This window comes from Orbicella franksi, chromosome 15, assembly GCF_964199315.1.
Source record: "Orbicella franksi chromosome 15, jaOrbFran1.1, whole genome shotgun sequence".
Classification (NCBI taxonomy): Eukaryota; Metazoa; Cnidaria; class Anthozoa; order Scleractinia; family Merulinidae; genus Orbicella; species Orbicella franksi.
In genome coordinates, this window is record NC_138159.1 from 10259587 (window position 1) to 10278833 (window position 19247).

The 19247-nt window shown below is 41.7% G+C and overlaps 3 protein-coding genes and 1 pseudogene across 3 annotated transcripts in view; 1 reads left to right on the top strand and 3 right to left on the bottom strand.

Moving 5' to 3' along the window:
- LOC145470434 (uncharacterized) overlaps positions 1-5723 on the bottom strand; it is a 19900-nt gene extending 14177 nt beyond the window's left edge. Inside the window, exons 1-8 of the mRNA XM_081454239.1 lie at positions 5204-5723; positions 3470-3555; positions 2706-2946; positions 1978-2106; positions 1383-1489; positions 995-1081; positions 752-805; positions 117-241 (exon numbers count right to left, since the gene is read on the bottom strand). Of these exons, the coding sequence (XP_081310365.1) occupies positions 117-241; positions 752-805; positions 995-1081; positions 1383-1489; positions 1978-2106; positions 2706-2946; positions 3470-3555; positions 5204-5502 (1128 nt within the window). The 5' untranslated portion in view covers positions 5503-5723. The remainder of the gene's footprint in view (positions 1-116; positions 242-751; positions 806-994; positions 1082-1382; positions 1490-1977; positions 2107-2705; positions 2947-3469; positions 3556-5203) is intronic.
- A 705-nt stretch (positions 5724-6428) lies between these two features.
- Positions 6429-7616, bottom strand: LOC145469208 (uncharacterized). The gene has a single exon (XM_081452901.1). It carries the CDS (start codon positions 7614-7616, stop codon positions 6429-6431), a length of 1188 nt encoding a protein of 395 aa, XP_081309027.1.
- A 92-nt stretch (positions 7617-7708) lies between these two features.
- LOC145470433 (uncharacterized) lies at positions 7709-12944 on the bottom strand. Its single transcript, XM_081454238.1, has one exon. The coding sequence runs from the start codon at positions 11610-11612 to the stop codon at positions 7716-7718; it is 3897 nt and encodes a 1298-aa protein (XP_081310364.1). The 5' UTR covers positions 11613-12944; the 3' UTR covers positions 7709-7715.
- A 1963-nt stretch (positions 12945-14907) lies between these two features.
- On the top strand, positions 14908-16239 carry LOC145470160 (myosin-2 essential light chain pseudogene; annotated as a pseudogene).
- The last annotated feature ends 3008 nt before the right edge of the window (positions 16240-19247 follow it).

Consider the following 19247-nt stretch of genomic DNA (forward strand, 5'->3'; position numbering starts at 1 on the left):
TTTTGAGTGAAATGTATAAAACGGACTATTTTTCATTTTCCGTCAAAGTTGCAGCTGGGTTTAGTAACTAAGTAAAAGTGTACTATGTACAGTATTTCAAGCACGTAGATACATACCTTATCATTGGCCAGATCGTAAATAAGCAGAGATATGGATTCCTGGAATGTCGTTCCACCCTGAATCTTTTCAGTGCTTTTCTCGTCAAGATTGCCGACTTCAAGCGAGGTCCAGATCTGATCATCTGCACAAACGAATGCGAAGGATATCTTTTAAATTCCCCAGATTGGCATGGAAATCCTTAGTAGCGAGTGCACTGACTACAGAGGCACAAAGGCAAATATACGGAAAATACAGTTCTAGCTAATAACAGGCAATCATTTGAAAACTAAATACACATGAACCAAAATGACAAATAAACCAAAGCTACAAATGAACCTTCTTAATTGTCCCTAGTAATGACGTAATATACCAAACACGAAAGACGGTGTTTTACTACATTTCCAAAACAACGAAAAAAGATTTGAAAATACGACGCGCAGCGGCGTATTTGTGATAAACTTCGAGGTGTTTGGAAATGTAGTCAAACACGGTCTTAAGTATGAAACATCTTCTCAATCGAAGCTACAACAAAGTAGAAAACGGAGAAATGAAATCGTAAAAATCTCTGACAGTTAAGATCAACGTCACGGTCATGACTGCCTTTGTTTAAACTATTAATGATTGGAGAAAATCATTTCCAAATTCTTCCTACCTGTGTATTTCTGTGGCATTCCACCTTTAAGCGTAACTGTCAGTATTCCATCAGCTAAATTAGTAAAGACAAATCAATTTTTCTTCTTAATTTATGAGTTTTAAGCAGGTTAATGAATCTTTCTGTTTCCATAGTAACATAGTATACCTGGAACACTTATAAGACTCCGTTCATGGAATCTAACTGGTTGTTAATCGCGTGCAAAACCTGATAACCTGCAGAGCACTGACGTGGCAAACTCACCGTAAGTAGATTTTTTAGCTGCACTGAGCAGTTCGTCAGGATCAACACCATGCAGTGGAACTTGGATTCTTCCAGGATCAACGAGTGCTGTGGTAAAGAATAAAACACCTGAAACAAACTACTGTGATTCTCAAGACAAATTCAGTTTGTCCAATCAGAAAATAGCACCTCAACTCTGTTGTTTTACAACGACTTACACATGCAGACAGAATTGTAACAGCTTGAAATGCTTTCCTCTATAGAGCTTCCAGGATAAAATGTAGGGGGGGGGGGGGGGGATTCGGAAAGGAGAATTATAAGGCTCCCTGCGCGTCCTCATCCCCGTCTTCTGTAAATTTCCCTTGAGGGTTCTTGCGGGAGAAGGATGGAGTAAATCTTAATTTCTTACCGTATGTCAAACTGTCCATAACCAGAGCATTGATGAAATCCTTTAGCATAGGAATATCCATCACTTGTACGGCGCGCATTAGACGAACATCAAAGTCAACGTCCGGTCTGTTAAGAGGTAAATATGAGAGTATTACTGATGACCAGAACGTTCTGGGTTCGACTTCCGGCGGGGTCTCAGAACCACATACATGTAACAAACCAAATTCAGTTACTTGTTACGTATATAGTAATTATTCTAGCCCATTACAAAGGACACAGACAATCCAGTGAACCAATCAAAACTCCAAGTAATTACATGTACCTGACGCAAAGCGCGGGAAAACGAGTACGAGTGAGTTACAATTGGTTTTGCTTTTGATTGGATGAAAAAGTGGCGCGGTTTTTGTTTTTGCCAGTCGTGTAGCGTCGATTTTTTTTATTATATTTTATTTAAAGCCAATTACTTTTCGACACTCACATGATAACCGCTGTCCAAAAGCCATGAATATCTAATTGAAACCATAATTAACTGTTGTTCGTATAACTTTCCACAAGATTTAACGTGAATTTGTTCCATAAGTTGAGAGTCCCTTTTTTAATCAAACGTTTCTTACTTTTCAAGGAAAGTCACTGAGACAGACTTCATGTGTGGAAAAGGTACAAGATGATCCATTTCGAACACAATCTGAACACGACCAGATAACGACACGTCCTCAATACTGACATCAACATCAGCTCCCACCCTGAAAACGAACAAAACACACACATAAACACAAATGAATCTACCGTTCTGCGGGGGGGGGGGGGGGGGGGGGCGGGGGTAGTCTTATATCAGCAGGTAAAGAATTGGAGAACACAAATTATACCAGAACAGAAAATGAAATAACCGTTTCTACTGCGTCGTCAAGAAAACTGACGCAATAAAGTTACACAAGAAGAATTTAATTACACTGTACAACATTTCTTGCTCAAGCGTTTCCGAGACCAACACTTGGGTCTAATTCGTACAACGTTTTGTGCAAGTCATTATGAAGGGATGGTGTAAGAACTTGTATTTGTACTTGTGTTATACACAGAAGAAGCTTTAACATTTCCCCTGACTGGTTATATGAAGTCCGGCGTTAGTTTTGTCGGTTCAACTATGTTGACTAACGCTAGTTTCTGTGTTATATCAAACTACGTGATGCGTTTTCCTTTTCTTGGTATCGGTACGCAACACAACGAAGTTTCTTGTGCGCATCAGCTGTTGAACTAAAACGTTGCGATATAAATTGCACGAGACACTGCTTAGCCCATAAAAGCCTTTAGTCACTACGTAATAGATACTACACTGCACACTTACATTTTTCCACCTAATCTGACTTTGATGGCGATTTTAGTATCAGGTGCGTGCAAACACAGATCCATAACAAGCACTAGCAAATGCCTCTGCCTCGTTGCCATGTCAGACGGCGGACTAAAAGCATTCGATTCCGAGGCGGGTATATCGGGTGACTCGTTCTCGTCGATATTCTCAAACACTTTTACGTATTTCAAAAACGGTGTCTTCTTTCCAAAGCTGAACTCCGTTAACTCCATAGCCTCTGCAAAGAAATTTATAACCTTCGAATTAGCTCTAATCCAAGGTTTATTTTACCCTCTTTTGGACAATCAGGCCCTGAGATTTACCGCTAGCAGTTAAATATTCTGACTCTAATTAACCGTTTTCATTACGTGACTGAGAAAATCACTTTTTGTGGCAACTGAGAGCAGGCCAATTAATCATTAATTTTTATTTGCAGTGTAAATTAACGCGCGCGCGTTCGTAATTTTCTCAGTCATACAATAAATGAGTAATCCTATGAAAGCTCGAGTAATTAAAGATTTACAATACTCGTAATATTTTGAGAGAATTTTCATGTTACTCGTGGTGCAAATCCTTAATTGTTCTTGCATACGACTACCTATTTTAATCGTGAAAAGTGGTCAACATCTTTGTTGACAAATAAAAGATGACTTAACCGGATCATTAAACAAGGCACCGCTTTACTCCCACAGTACTAGTCCTGTCTTACCGACATAACACTTAATATAATGACAGAGGAATGATCTTTTAACAGTTCTTACCTATAAATGATGGTTTGCTGTAATCCAGAACAGGATTGAGACTCGAACGGACAAGATTGCAAAGGGAAACTTCGCTAAAATTCCACCTTAAAGGCAAAATGATAGCACTACATTGGAGAAAATCTAACTTATAAAAGCTTTGTTAAATAGGCCAAAAAGCTCCGCGCAAATCCTTGCAAATAAGTCCTGATGACCTGTCAATGATAATCAAACAAGGCTCGTAACGAACTCCAGCATTTTTCAGCATTTTTTCTTTGATGGCTCAATGGTATCTCTCGTTTACATTTGATGCTATAATGGTATCAAACAAATGCTCAGTCATTGGTGAGCAAAAAGGTTACCATAGCAACAGTACAATCCGTTTAAACACCCTGAATGTTAGCTTTATGGGTTTCGATCGCGAAACGAGCCTAATGGCCCAAAAATTTATTATCTAATGTAATTAGCATGATAAAATGCAACTTTTTGTCAAGAGATGTGTATTCATAGCCACCTGCAGTTTTCGAAAATTTAAGAGGCCTCTGAATCCGCTGCCACTATGTTTTTCAGGCTAATCGGGTAAAAAGTTTAATCTTGACATGACTGAACTCAACTGAAAAAGAGCAGCAGTATTAACCTATTAAAGTAGAAGTGCTGAAACATGTTGGAAACTCTTAAGAGCCACCTTAAGTTCTGTTTTCCGTTCTCATTCAGTATTTCCTTCACCGTATTCTTCTCTTCATGTTATCGCTGCGTTTTGAGGCTTTCATTTAGTTTTAACAATTTAAATCCCCCTGATCGTTTAAACATTCTCTCCCGAACCTCTCATTTTTATTCCGTGACCCTGTTTTAATATATCATCTTTGGATAATTCTCACGATTTCCAAGAACAACGGCGCCTACAACATGTCAAAATTGGACGTGCTTTTAAATGCGCCATTAGGTTGCACAAGGTACATGCACGATCGTACACTGAGTTCTGTTGGGCGGACCCGCAAATCATTTTACAGACCTAATTTACATTAACGCAAAAATAACTTTCAAAATCAGTAGGGACATCTAATCCAGTGAACTGAACTAAACCAATGAAATATCGGAGTATTAAACAACCTGTAACAAGAGGTTTTTTGGCGAAAGGCTCGTTAGCTTATCAATAATGTAAAGGTATCACCACAACAATGTTTGGAGTTGTTTATTTGGAAGCGTTTGTGCGTTAAAGTACAAACTTTGTACCAAGATTCAGCATACTCGATGTTGAACAACGTGTACATACGATATTTTGATTGGAAAATTCCTCAAGTGTTTGAAAAGAATTTGCAGTGTGTTTATTTAACAGTAGAACTAATTTCTAAGTTGCCTGTGTTGTTTAGTACCAAGTGACCAGCCATTTGTATTAAAATTAAACAATGTTAGAAAAACAATGAATTAACGGAAATAAAGAAACAAATATCACGTCTCTATGACCGTGTCGGTTTTGCCTGACAAAAGAGTTTCCAGTTGTTAGGTTTCAGTGCTTTTCCAGACGTTGCTAGCAGCAAGTTTCCTGGACGGTTATAGAAAATACCCGTTTAATCCACCCAAACAAAAAAGCGGCCTTCAAAATACTACAACACAAACATTTTCACCTGCGAGATGTAGTTGCACATGCAAGAAGTGATCATCTCAAAAGAAAAAGTCACTTTTTGCAAAGAAAGCATAACTACACGTACAAAATTATAAGCTACAACAATTAATTATCGCGTGTATCATATTTACCATCGATTTAAGACAAAGTTAAGCCATTCCGCCGTTTCTTCGTCTCGCAAGGCCTTTCTCCGATGTACTTGGATTTCGGCCTCTCTCACGCGATCATCTATGATGCGGCAATTTTTGCGGTACCACACTGTAAAGATTAACGGTATGATAAAACCAGTCCACACGAACGAAAATCCGAACGCTCCAAGAAACCATGTTATTGCAACAACTGCACAAACGAACAGCGACAGGCGAAGCTGTGTATCGTCCCGATCTTTCTTAGCTTGAGCTTCCAGCGCTTCCGGGCTATTTGCCGACATAATATTTCCGGACGAGTTAGCTGCATAAAATCGTCGCAGTTTGGACGTTTTTCAGCATAAAGAGGGTGGCTCGTTTAACGATTTCCCAAAATTGAGTCCAGTGTTTTCCATTAATTATTTAGAGGTACCTGCTAGTTTTAAAGCGTTTATATACGAAAAAGCAGACTGAATTGAAAGCAAAATAACAGAAACTTGGCTCCGGAGTGTCGAACCAACTACCAGCGGAAACAAAATTTGTTTCCGCAAGAATTCTAATAGCCCAAACGAGGACATGATTTTAATAAACGTTTCCGTTGGTTTGCGTGAGTCTTCACGATTTTCTAAACGTGGACGTTATTTTCTAAGAAATTCCGAAATCTTAAGGTTTTGGAGAATGTCCCCTCTAGTTTAGTGCTCTCCAAAAGTCACAAGATGTCTTAGAAGTATTTTAATCACACAGTCACCATTTAATCACATCAAGTACAATTCTCGAACTGTCCGTAATTCTACTCGATCCTATTCTTGTATTAGCTATCTTAGTTTGGTCACACAGGAATTTCCGGTAATTGTTAATTCTTATCTACTAGCTCAGTTTACATCAATGTGAAATCGCCATGCCCTATTTGTCACGCAACATGCTAACAAGACGTTTCCGACACACACTCCCCTCATATGGTTCGCTATCGAAGCATATGTCATAATTCTGTTTCAATCACGCGATTTGAGTCTTGAACTATTAAATCACATATGAGCGGTAACAAAACGATAATCAGTCCTCGATCAACGTCACTTCCTATTGACGATTTCAAAATTCACAGTTCAGGCTGTGTACTGATTCCCTCAAACAAAACAATGATATATTCTACTGCTAATGGATCAGTTTTCACGAACTGATTTACCGTTCGTATTTCACATTGTTCAACATCCGCAACTTGTTTGATTTCTGTTCATAGTTCACATTGCTCAGCATCCGCAAGTTGTTTCATTCGTACCCTTGCTGCTGACGCTGCATCTCTTTTAGGGCGGAAATCCTGAGCCTGTGGGTTTAAGCGCGGGTCTGCCACTGGAGTGTTGAGATCACACTCGAGTTCCAATGGGTACAAATGTTGTACTGGTCGTTCCAGCATGCTTTTCGCGGTTTTGAGTTGAACCGCGCGTATGACGCCGTCGCTGCCCGGGTACACTTCATTCACTATGGCCAGCGGCCATGTTCCACGATTCTTGCTGTCGGTTTTCACTATGACGACGTCTCCTTTCTTAGGTTGGAACTTGGTCACTGCGTGCGTCAGGTTGTGTCTTTCTCTTAGTGCTGTAAGGTATTCTCTCTGCCAGCGACTCCACATCTTGTCCTTGCAGGTTCGCAGATACTTAGCACGCCTCCGGATGTCTCGATCTGTTATCCTCCAGGTCTCCTCTTCTGGTAACTGGTTTGTTCGCTGGTACAAGAAGGTTGCGGGCGTTAAGATTGGTAACTCGACGTCGTCTTCCACATAGCTTAATGGGCGGCGATTAATCTGCGTTTCAACGTCGAGTAGCACTTCACTGAGCTCAGACCAGGTTAGAGTAGCTCCACCAATAGCTTTGAACATGGAAGATTTCACGACTCCAATTAATCTCTCAAACTGACCCCCCCCCTCCCCCCACCAAGGGGCGCGGCTCAAGTTGAATTTCCATGAGATCTCGTGTTGTTCTAGAAGACCCTGGAGACGCTCATCCTTTCGTAACTCCCGTAGCCATTTCTCAGCTTTGATGAAGGTACCGCCATTATCTGAGTAGATGACCCGTGGTCGTCCACGACGAGCGATGAAACGCTTGAGACATGTGATAAAGTTGTCCGTCTCCAGGCTGGCCATTAACTCTAAGTGTATAGCCCTTGAAAGGCTGCAAGTGAAGATAGCCAGGTAGGCGTTTCCTTGACTTTTCTTTCCCTGTTTGTACTTCACTGGTCCAGCGAAATCTGTACCGATGACTTCAAATGCCGCGCCAACTGTGGTCCGATCTTCCGGTAACTGACCAGGTATTGGGTTTCTTGCTGGAGTTGCACTGAATCTCTTGCAACCATAGCACTTACTTCGGACCGATTTGACCAAGCTACGAAGCTTCGGTACCCAGTATCTCTCTCTCACTGCTGCCATTGTCAGAGCGACTCCCCCATGCAGCGTCTGGCAATGAACTTGTTGGACCAGTTTTCCTGTAAAACTTGCACTGTTCGGTAGGTATATCGGAGTTTGCCCTTATATCCGGCCGTGGCAGGTCATCACTCCCTCTTCATTGGGTTTCAGGTTGAGTTGCCCGCTAATTTGAGGGTAGTCCGTGGTTTCTCTGTCTCGCCGTTGGACTCGGTTAATCCACCAACCACGTACGTCTTCTGTTTCTTCTGTGAGTAGGGGCCCAAGTTTCTTCTCTTTATGCTTGCAGTTATGGATGAATCTCTTGATCCATGCGCCGACTCTTAAAGTTCGGCGCAAGCTGTTGCGTTCGAGGAGTTCGTCGAACTCGTCTGGCTCTGGTTTGGTTTGCGCTAGGTTGAGCATTTCCCTAATGACTTTGGCTTCCATTTCTGATGCTGGTGACGATCGAGTGACTGGGTTGATTGGCCACTTGGACTTGTCCTGGAGCCACGCCGGTCCCTGTTGCCAAAGTGCTGATTGAACTGGAGCACCTCTGCTCGCTAGGTTTGCAGGGTTTTCATCCGTAGGAACGTACCTCCACTCGATCTCCTTGTGTAATTGTATCTTGGCAACTCGATGCGCGACAAACTGTTTGTACTGGCCATTTCCCTTGATCCAATGAAGTGCGACGGTGCTGTCTAACCATCCAAACACCTTTGGGGAGGGCACGTTATCTAAGGCGTTCCGCACGTTTATCAATAGATTGGTAGCCATGTGCGCTGCAATCAATTCTAGGCGTGGAATAGTCAGTCCCTGTTTAGCAAGTCGACTCCTGGCGACCACTAATCGTTGAGTGTTGCCTGATGGTTGGCGTACAACTGCATAGACTGCCGCTCCTACTCCTCGTTCTGATGCGTCCCCGCAAGAGTGTAGTTCCACTTCTTGTACTGCTTCTTGATATCGTGCTATTGATCGCGGTACTTGCTGTTCACGAGGTAATTGCTCCTCCCATTTTTTCCAACGCCGTAGGAGTTCTCCGTTGATCTTCGCATCCCATTGTACTTTGGTTTCACACAACTCACGATAAATCTGCTTTGCAGTGAGCGTCAATGGTGCAATCAGGCCTAAGGGATCATAAATCTTAGCCATCTTTCCCAGGATTCCTCGCTTGGTTGGCTGGGTTTCTTCTTTGGGTATCACTACCGCTAAGGTGTCATGCTGTTTGTCCCACTTGAGTCCCAACATCTTAGATTCACTTGGTTTAACATTTAGTTGTTGTTTGGCAAATGACTGCTCTTCAGGGGGGACGATCAGGTTTGGATCTTCCTCTAGCTGTTTGACGTTGGAATGCCACTTGTGGAGTTGGAACGTTGCGGCGCTGAATATCTGAACGGCTTTCTCTTTACGCTGCTGGGCCTGGCTTGTATTTCGTCCACCGGTGAGTAGATCATCGACATACAAGCTGCGTCGAAGCTCTGCCACTATCTCTGGTTCTCGTTCTTCCCAAGCATCTAAATGAGCTTCGATTACGCCACCGAGTAGAAAGGGCGATGGGGCTAGACCGAACAGCGCACGAGTGAAACGTAGTATCTCTAACTTCCCGTGTTCACTTTTCCTCCAATGGAATCTTAATGCATCACGTTCACACTCCCGGATTCGTATTTGCAAGAAGGCTTTCTGGATGTCTGCAGTTACAGCTATGGGGTATGCTCTCTGTCTCACTAGTATGTCCCAAAGCTTGTTTTGCAATGGAGGGCCAGGATAAAGGCATTCGTTCAGCGACGGTGACTCTGGCGTTGCTCTTGCGGAAGCATCATAGACTATGCGCATCTTGGTCGTTTCAGCCGTTTCTCTAACCACTGCTTTGTGTGGGATGTAGAATTCTTTCCCCACGATTTCTTCTGGTGCAACTTCAACTACTTTGTTCTGGAGTTGCTCTCGTATAATGGCATCGTACTCATCGGTGAGGTTAATGCGCTGCAGTTTTCTGGTCAGACTTGACAGGCGTCGTATACTTCCTTGTTCGTTTGTTGGTAGGTCTGGATGATTGCCTCGCCATGGTAGTCCGGTTTCATACCATCCTTCTGGTGAGCGTTGTAGTTGTTCCTTAAATTCTGCGTGCACTATGCTCTGGTCATGTTCTGGTGTGTCTGCAAGCCCTAGTATGTCAAGCCTGCACAGGTCCTCGTAGTCGCTCTGTGATGTTTGCGTCAGCAGCATCGTGTTGTGGTCAAATTCTGATCCAGGACTCATGATAAACCATCCCAGTTTAGTTTTCTCCGTCACCGGTTCCCCATCCTGTCCAATTTGAGGCTTTGTCTCAGTTTTTACGCGCGCATATTCCCCGCTTCCTAGTACGACATGTATGGGAAGTTGGTCCTTCTTGTCACGGTCTGTGATTTTGACTCCTTGCAAATGCGGGTACTTGTTTATCAATTGTCCGTAGTTTGGGTTGTCAATCGATAACAGCTCTGCTTTGTTCACTCTCGTCAGTTTTACAGACATCTGATAATTCCCGTCTAAGGATCCTACGATGGTGTCGTACACTTCTAGTTTGGTTACTTTAGAGCTGATTAGCATATCCACACGTTTTGTTTTCGTTTCACTTGGCTTTTTCTTTAGGAGATCCAACAGCTTCGCAGATGCATATGAGCTCCCCGCGCCGGTATCTATCAACGCGCGACAGGTAATACCATCGACCTTCACTGTTAAGACTGGCATGATTCCTTCATTGTTCTCACTGGCTGTCATCAACGTCTGCTTCCCGCTGTCTGTTTGTTCACGATCACATATCGAAGAGTGATGGCGTTTGTGACAATGTAAACATGTTTTCTTGCTGAAACACTCTGCGGCGCGGTGATTCGGTGTTGCACAATTAAAACATAACTTCTTTTTCGCGAGAAACTGCTTTCGTTCATCCACGGTTGAGATCTTCTGGCATTCCGACGATCTGTGCGTCACATCACTACAATAAACGCATTTGTTTGGCTTACCATCGCCACCACGTGCTTGGAAGAGCTTATTTGAGCGGTCACGTTTGGAATTAAGTTGCTCCGATGTTTCTCGTTCTTCAACCGGGTTTCTTTTTGTCCAAAGTCTTACTGCCTCTGACAACTGAGCGAAGTTCCATTTCTCCCATTCCGGATCCATTCGTACTAGGTCTCCCCGAATTGCTGGCAGTTTATCCAGTGTCATTGGTACGTTTCCATTAACTTCACTGAGTTTATTCATTGTTTCCAGCGCTTGTACACAGTACGTCAATGTGTCGCTAAACTCGCTTATCCTCCTAGGGTTGGCGCTTGAGATGACAGGGGGAGCCATTATTTCTTTGACGTACGCCTTTGTTACTTCGGATTCCTTCTCATAATTGCTTAGTAATATCGACTTGGCTCTATTATAACCCTCAGCTGTAAACGGCAAGGCTTCCACAGCGGCTTTAACCTTTGGACCCAGTAGCCCACATAAATAGGTAAATTTATTGATAGGTGCTATTTCGGCCTTGTCGATCGTCTCCGTGAACTGACCCCAGAACCTCGGCCAATCCAAGTAAGAGCCTTCGAACCTTTTAATCTCGATCTTTGGTAGCTTCGCTTGTGTTTGTTTAGGTGACCCGTCTCCCTCGTGGCTCTCTTTCGTAGTGAGATTGGTCTGAAGTTTCATCTTTTCTTCATGCAGTTTCATCTCGAATTTGAGTTGATCTTCACGCGCGGTCGTCTCTTCTTGGCGTCTTCTGTCTTCGAGCCATTTGCGAAGCTTCCCAACCTCTTCGTCAGCTTTCAGCAACTGAAGGTCAATCGCGGCATTCCACGTGCCTATGTCACCAAGATCTTCCTTTGCTTCTATCTTTAAGGCTTCCAACGCACGCTTTAACTCGTCCGCTTCAGATATTGTAGACCTTAATGCTCCCGTATGTCTCTCGATAGCATCTACAGATCCCGAATCTAGCACTTGTTTCGTTCTCTTAGCATGGATTTCTAGTTGCGTAAGTTTCGTTTGCAGTTTTCCCTTTGCGTTCTCCATCTCCGTCGGAAGCGTAGGTTTAAATAGAATTTAGGACTAAATTATACTCACAACCATGTAAATAGCGGTCCCGTCGGAGGTGCCACGTTTGGAGAATGTCCCGTCTACTTTAGTGCTCTCCGAAAGTCACAAGATGTCTTAGAAGTATTTTAATCACACAGTCACCATTTAATCACATCAAGTACAATTCTCGAACTGTCCGTAATTCTACTCGATCCTATTCTTGTATTAGCTATCTTAGTTTGGTCACACAGGAATTTCCAGTAATTGTTAATTCTTATCTACTAGCTCAGTTTACATCAATGTGAAATCGCCATGCCCTATTTGTCACGCAACATGCTAACAAGACGTTTCCGACAAGGTTATTATATAAACGATTGATTACCTTTAGCTGGGCTGTCTGCCTGACAGCTTTCAGTCAAAATCAGTCAAAACTAATAGTGTTCAACAGTTGAAGAACAACGCTTTCTATTACCTTGCTTATAAGGAGAGCGATTTCTATTCTTTCCTTTCAGGGGCACCCAACGGATCGTTTCGGTAAATTATCTGTTCGGAAGGCCTTTAATCCCCTCTGATTTTCTGAAGAAAATTGTCACTTCGAACTTTTGTGATATGAGAAATTTAATGTCTGTTGTTTTCGGGTTGTTAAAAAAAGTCGTTTTGAGTACCGAAAAAAGGTCGGCTATCATTTTCGGAAAGGTGATAAGACCTAAGGTTTTCGGGGAATGGACAGAAAAGCCCTAATAAATTCGAGAATACTCAAGTTCCCCTCGAATAACCGAACAGGTAAAATTTTTCTAGCGCAACCTTAAATTAACATACGGAGCTTTAAAAGTACTCCAGATAGCCTAAAACAGCATTTAAAAGCATTTGAGAGAAAAGGCTCGTTGGGTGCCCCTGTCCTTTTCTTTTTTCGTGACCAAAAGCATGTCTCGTAGCTACGTTAAACAAGAAAAACTGATTAGTTTCCACAATAATTCTGTATACTCTCTGTAGTAATATACGCTTGGTTAATAAATCCAGTCAACATTGCACTGTTCATCATAGCACGCAACTTTCGAAATTTAAAACGAAATATCGAACCCACTATTGATTTGTGAACGTTTTTCCTGTTTGCCTCCTGGCTGTGGACAAATTTTCGTTTTTGTTTCTTGACCACTAAGTCATCTGTTTTACATGATTTGTTTAAATTTTTCGACACTTCACCATATTTGTATAAAACTGATGCTGTCGCGGATTATCCCGTTGTCCGTATTTAGTTCAATAGTCTATTTTCATAAGGCCAGTTTATACCTCTGATGATCGCATAATATATGCGCACGAGCAGGACTTTGTCGCCACAATTGCGAACTAGTAACAAGTTTTACACGACCCCACAAGCTTTGAGCTTTAAATCTTATCGTGTTTAAATAAAGGATATGTATGTATGTCAATTACACCAAACAGATCATCCTGTTGGTAGGCTTAGGGGTTACAATTATGCTAAGAAATCATTTCGTTTAAAGTAATATTCATCAATAAGTAAGAAGAATCTACTGGCCGGAGAATATCCGCAAAGATGACTCATGGAAAATAGCAGAACACGTTCCAGTTAATGAAGGGGTTCACCGAAACAGATGGAACTGGCTGGGTCACACGGCTTGGAAACCAGCAACTAGCATTGCCTGGACAGTCCTCCAGTATAACTCCGCGTCAACGGAAGGGTAACAAGCCAACAAACACCTAGTGCGGGATGTTGGAAAGCACAGACGATCGGGTGGACCTGGACGCAGCTGCAGAGACTAGCTCAGGACAGCGGAATGAAGCCAGGAGACACGTTGTTGGTGGCCTGTGCTCCACCAGGAGCAATGAGAGAACCAAGCGCGAGGAAGTGGTGGGAAAATATCATGGCAGAAGCTAAATGTTAAAGCAATGTTGAAAATGGTCGAACGGTTTATGTTTCCATATTTTTGTTCGCTTCGTAGAAAGCAATTACTTCTAGCGAGTCTGCTCCTGTCACGGCACAGAAGCGTTCTGATTTATCACAAGCTTACAACTGAAAACTTGAACATAAAATCGCAGCTCTTGTTTAGCAGAGGACGGCAAAGAAATGTACAAAGATTTATAACGCATGTGCACAGCTATTGTTTTGCTCGTAAGGGCCTGGCTAAACTAGGAAACATTGTTGCGGAAAACATTGATTATTGTTATGTTTCCTGCGGGGTGCATAAATTAGCGGGAAGCAAACAAAATGTTATGCTGCTCCGCTGGCTAAACGAGGAAACATTGTTTCGGAGACAAAAGTTCACGCATGCGCATTAAAATAAAATAACTTCCGGGAAATTCTGGGGAAGACTTTTTGCATAATTATTCTCGTCCCCGTAAATTGTGATCTTAGTATAAACTATTTGTTTTTGTAATCGTCCATTGTGATACCATATTTCCCTGACATGTGTGCATTGATTTGACAGTGACAGCCACTTCCTTTTGTTCCTATTCATGTGGTCTTCATGAACTACATCCCACTAACAGTCTTTGTCCTCAAACAAGGTAATGAGTAAGTCTATTTCCTCATCCTTCCAATTCCTTTCTTTCTTTCCCTTCCCTTCTCTATGACCTGTTTGTAGCTCTTCTGCTTCGGCTTCGTCGTCAGCCATTGATGTACGCTCGTCATTGCTGGGAACCATTGTTAATGAGCGGCCCTGGAAACCAGTCAACCGCATTGTTTTCATGGTGGCTAGGCTGGGAAACTTATGTTTTGGAAGCAAAGTTTGTGTCTGGGAAGCAAAAGTGTTTTTGAGCTGAGGCAAAATCATTTTCTTGTTTCCGAGCAGCAAAATTTGTTTCCGTAACATTTGTTTCCCACGTGGCTAAACATAAAACATTTGCTGCAACAATGTTTCGCAACAATATTTGCTAGTTTAGCGAGGCCTTTAAACCTTTCGTTTAGTGACGATCCCGTTGCCGTCGTCGTCGTGTTTTCAGGCTTAAGTTCCCTAGTGTCCTCATTGCAACGATTCTTAAAGAAGCTACATCACTGACAGTTAGCGCTTCTTGAACAGTTTAGGCCAAATGTTTTAAGTTCGTCGTTTGTGATCCTTATTAACCTTCTCCATCCTGATTCATCCTTGCTTCTTTATGGTTCATTATTATATCTGGTGGTTTTCTACCTTAGTATGCTACGATGTTCAAGTTTGCTTCAGCTTAAAGGAAATTTTGTACGAGGCCAAAATAACTCAAATGACTGAGCTCTGTTATGAGCAAATGCAAGTTGGTTGTATGCAAAATGAGCAGTGACATTTGAAATCACGTGATGCTGCTATACCATAATGCCATGCGTTCCGTGTCAGCAAGTGTATTGTGTTATCAGCAGTTTTTGCGTAAGATTCTGGGGCATAATACTCTATATTTACTCAATGTAATCTTACTTCTCAGAAATTAACAGAGGAATAAAATGGCGAGTACTTTAACAGACCGAGAGATGGACGAACTCCGCGATAACTTTGGATTGTACGACAGTGTTGGAGACGGCAAGGTTGAATCATCCAGCATTGGACAAGTGCTAAGATCTGTAGGTCTGAACCCAACTCAAGCTGAAGTTGATAAGGTGTTGAATGAAATCGATCCTAAAGGAAATAAGAGGATTTCGTTTGAAGAGTTTGTACCAGTGATGATGTCGTTTCGCTCGCGGAAACATAAATACGGTCAAGACGTGTTCATCGACAGCCTGAGAGTTTTCGACACTGATAATTCTGGAATCATCAGTTCTGGCGAACTTCGCCACGTCCTGACAGGTTTAGGGGAGAAACTCCGCGATGAAGATGTGGACCAGCTAATTCAGGGCTTCGAGGACAACCAGGGACAAATTAACTACGAGGATTTTGTTAAGAATGTCATGAACGGCTGAGAACAGATCTTCATAATATTGTATTATTACACCGCGAATTATCGCCCCGACACGAGGTCTTTGAATTGTTTTTTTTTTTCGCGTGCAATTTGAGGACTGATGTTATTGAATTTAATAAGGACGTTAGAAATTCACTTATGGTAGTTCAGAAAGACGGTATAGCTGCATGTACTTTGTAGTTTAGCTGAAGGGCTGCAATTTTCTTTTAAAGCACAATTATTCGTTTTGTTTCAGCAAAGCTTATCGGTGAGTGTCAAGTGTATATTCGACACAACAGTATTGTACTTCACAACAGACTGGAAATACGAGCGAAAATGGCATCTGTTTAAGGAAAAGTTGTATTTAAAACTGAAAAATAGAGAAAAAAGTAAAGCAACGAAAGAGCTTGGAGATTGAGCTACTGTTTTAGTGTCGATGATGTTCCGTTGTGACAGACTGCGACGCAGAATATTCATCCCTGTATTCACGCTTCAACGCATATGCTCGTTTTTTCTTTGATCATCCAAGCATAATTCACATTTTTACGAATTCGCTTATCTAAATCGGCCAAACTGAAAGTAAAATCTCTGTTGATAAATCCCACTGACTGGGTTGTTATCTGAACCAGGTTTCTTCACGGTTGAAATTAGCTCGTGTGTTTGAAATACAAAAATGAAATGCAAATAAGGACAATGAATAGACCTGTTCCCTGGGCGAACAGTTGTTACGACAACTATTGTTTGACACATTTGGCCCGCCATGTCCGTGTGAATTTGCATAGACAACTTATTGCTCGATTGAAGAACGGAAATGAAATATGTGAATCAATTAACTTTTTCTATTGGCAAAAAATCCCAAGATAAATAGACGGAAGGCTTTAAACACGAACGTAACATGTCAGACTTGTGTTTTCACGAGCGAGACAAATGCAACGGGTAGTCATGTGATATGGAATGCTCTCGAAGCAAATCATTTCATCTAGTCTTTCTGCAACTTGAAGAAACTTAACGAATTGCGTAGTTGGTGTGCCATAGACAAAGTGATAAACTTTTCGTCATGTCATAAGTGAATCAGAAAATTTAAGAACAAATCTCCCGTGTTACATGAGGTCAGATACAAACTCCGTACACTGCCGGTTAATAAGGATCTTGATAAGGGTACCAAAGGGACAAGCAATTTATACTCCGCCGGGTTTCCGCGTTAAGCAGGGTCTCTGAATAAACGGAACCGAAACGTATTTTATTAATACAAAGACAACAGTACACAATTCAAAAGCAACAGAACGATGTTTGATGTCTTAAGAGCAACTTAAGTTCAAATTGAATAAACATTTATACGTTTATTCAAATAGCCTATTTGAATTTGCCGGACATTGACGGTCAATGTCCGGCACTAAGGTCTACAAGGGTCACACACACCGCTGAACGTAGACAGTTATCAAACATGTGAAGCTGCTATGCTGCCGTGTGAGTAACAAACTCAATAACTGGTAGAAAGCTTTCATTTTATATAGAGTGCACAGATAACAAGTGTTCGTAAAGCGAGCCGGGCTATGTTTGTATGGGAGCATGTCAATTGCCAAGGCCATAGGGAAGTATCTTAACTGCATTTTTAGGGGTCTGCATTATGCGGGGTTAATGCAATAGAAAATAGAGCTTTTCGTCAGGACATACACTGAAAACTGCCTGTAATAAGCGCGTGTCCCAGAACACTGCAGAAGGCTTTTTAACTCAGATACGGTAAAAGCCCGCGCGTAAGAACCTACATTTTTTGTCTGGCAAAAGAGGTTCTTGTATTTTGGGGTGGTTATTGGCAATAGACCTTTCCCGCATTCCAGCAAACAATGGCGCCAAGTCGAGGTCAGGGTGGACAAAAATACAGTAAATACGAAAATGTCCACCCCAACCTCGTTCTGGTGCCATTGTTCGAACGCACCGAAGTGGAATGCGGGAAAGGTCTATTTAGGCTAACTAGTTTCTTAATTAGATCTATGAAAGAGATACAGTTGCTGAATACCAGAAAAATAAATGAACTTGGGTTTGGCCTTGAATATGCAGTATTTATTCACATCTGTATTATGTATTTTCTTGTAATATAAATTTACAATCTCAGTCACACCCCTTGATTAAAATGTTTGTCATAATTTAGCTGTAACCTACATAAAAGAACCTGCTTGATCTTGCTTGGCTAAACAGGTTCTTATATTTTTGGGTATTAAAATGGCAAATTTCTGCCAGCAGGTTCTTAAACAAGTAGGTTTTTACATTCAGATTTTTACTGAACGTGATGAGGACCAATCTTTACGATAACTTACATTCAAGGCAGGCGAGTCAATTACAAATGAGTATGGACCACGCACAGTTGTCATATGTTAGATCCGAGAATCAAGTTAGTGGAACGTTAACACCAGATCTTCAAGTTGATGAAGTTGTTTATTCTCGACACCCGTCTGCTAGTTTCTGTATTTATAATGTAAGGAGAATGTGAAAATGATCGCCCATATAGAAGTGTCAGGGTTGAGCGCACTTTGTACTCCAGACAAAGAAAGCAAAAATAAAATAACAGTCGGGATCAATTAATTTAAATTAAAAGAAGCAAATTTGAGAGCCTAGGTACTTATCTTTTTGCTTGTGGTAATTTAGAAGAAAGGCATAGGTTCTCAGTAAATTTAATCACTTTACAAGAAGTGCAACCAAAGGATGCCAGAGAATTCTTTTCCTCGTAGGATCTTTTCCTTATTTTCTCCCAGAAGCTCTTCTTTCGCTTTTTTGATCGTCCCTAGTGACTGAGAGCATGGAACTGGCTACGGATAAACAAGGAATATTGGACAATGCGGTCCCAGAAACTAAGAAAATAGTCACAAAATGTAACCATTTAACTCAAATACGAAACATTTATTTAAAAAGGCTTTTTCTCACAGTTTCAGACTCTTTCCTTTAAACAAACTTGTAGTCTTGACAACAGCTGACCGTACAAGGGTAAACCTTTGCTACATGTGACGACATGTAATTACTTCGGATCTTCTCGTAACAGCTATATCTCTTAACACAATCTTCCAGAATATGGAAGACTTAAGCGGAGATTCTGTGAGGAATTATTATATCGGAAAACTGTATCGATCGCTCTCATCACATGTTTCATTCAACTTAAAACTGAACAGCACGCAGAAATTTTGCCGCTTTTTCACACCATCACTTCGTTTAGATCACACTGAAATGTCCACATCATTCAGTCGATTTAAAACTTAAGAAAAATTTAATAACGCAATTATTCCATTCGCCCTTGTTGAATGCCGGAGAAATTTAATGACGCAACCCTCATTTTGGATTCGGGTGAGAAAACTCGCTCATGGAAATCACATGATTGTCGTCATCTCATCGTTTTCTAAAAACTTCATTTTCAAAATATTTTCCGTCCACACTAAAACGCGAAGCCGGCGTTTTCAAATTCCTCCTGTTTGAAGAGCGTTTTCGAAAAGCTCCGTTTTCGCGATGGATAAGTGTTGGATGGTAGGCCTAACCGTAGAAATAAAGCTGCGTTTTGAAATTTTAGAAATTTCTCCGGCGTAGTGTGGACATGCCCCAATACTACACGGTATATAAGTTGTCATCAGGTGTCTCCCCATTGTCTCACTTCATCAACTGTAATCATTCTCGAATTCAATTCTAGTGTCCAGTGTGATAACCAATAGCCCACCGCACCCTCGCCACCCCCATCACATACACTCCCTCTTTGCTTTACATATTTTAGTTTTTTCCGAATGTTTTGGG

Bases quoted from the DNA above. Each gene is read 5' to 3' on its own strand.
- LOC145470433 (XM_081454238.1), bottom strand. From the start codon at position 11,612: ATGGAGAACGCAAAGGGAAAACTGCAAACGAAACTTACGCAACTAGAA.
- LOC145469208 (XM_081452901.1), bottom strand. From the start codon at position 7,616: ATGGCAGCAGTGAGAGAGAGATACTGGGTACCGAAGCTTCGTAGCTTG.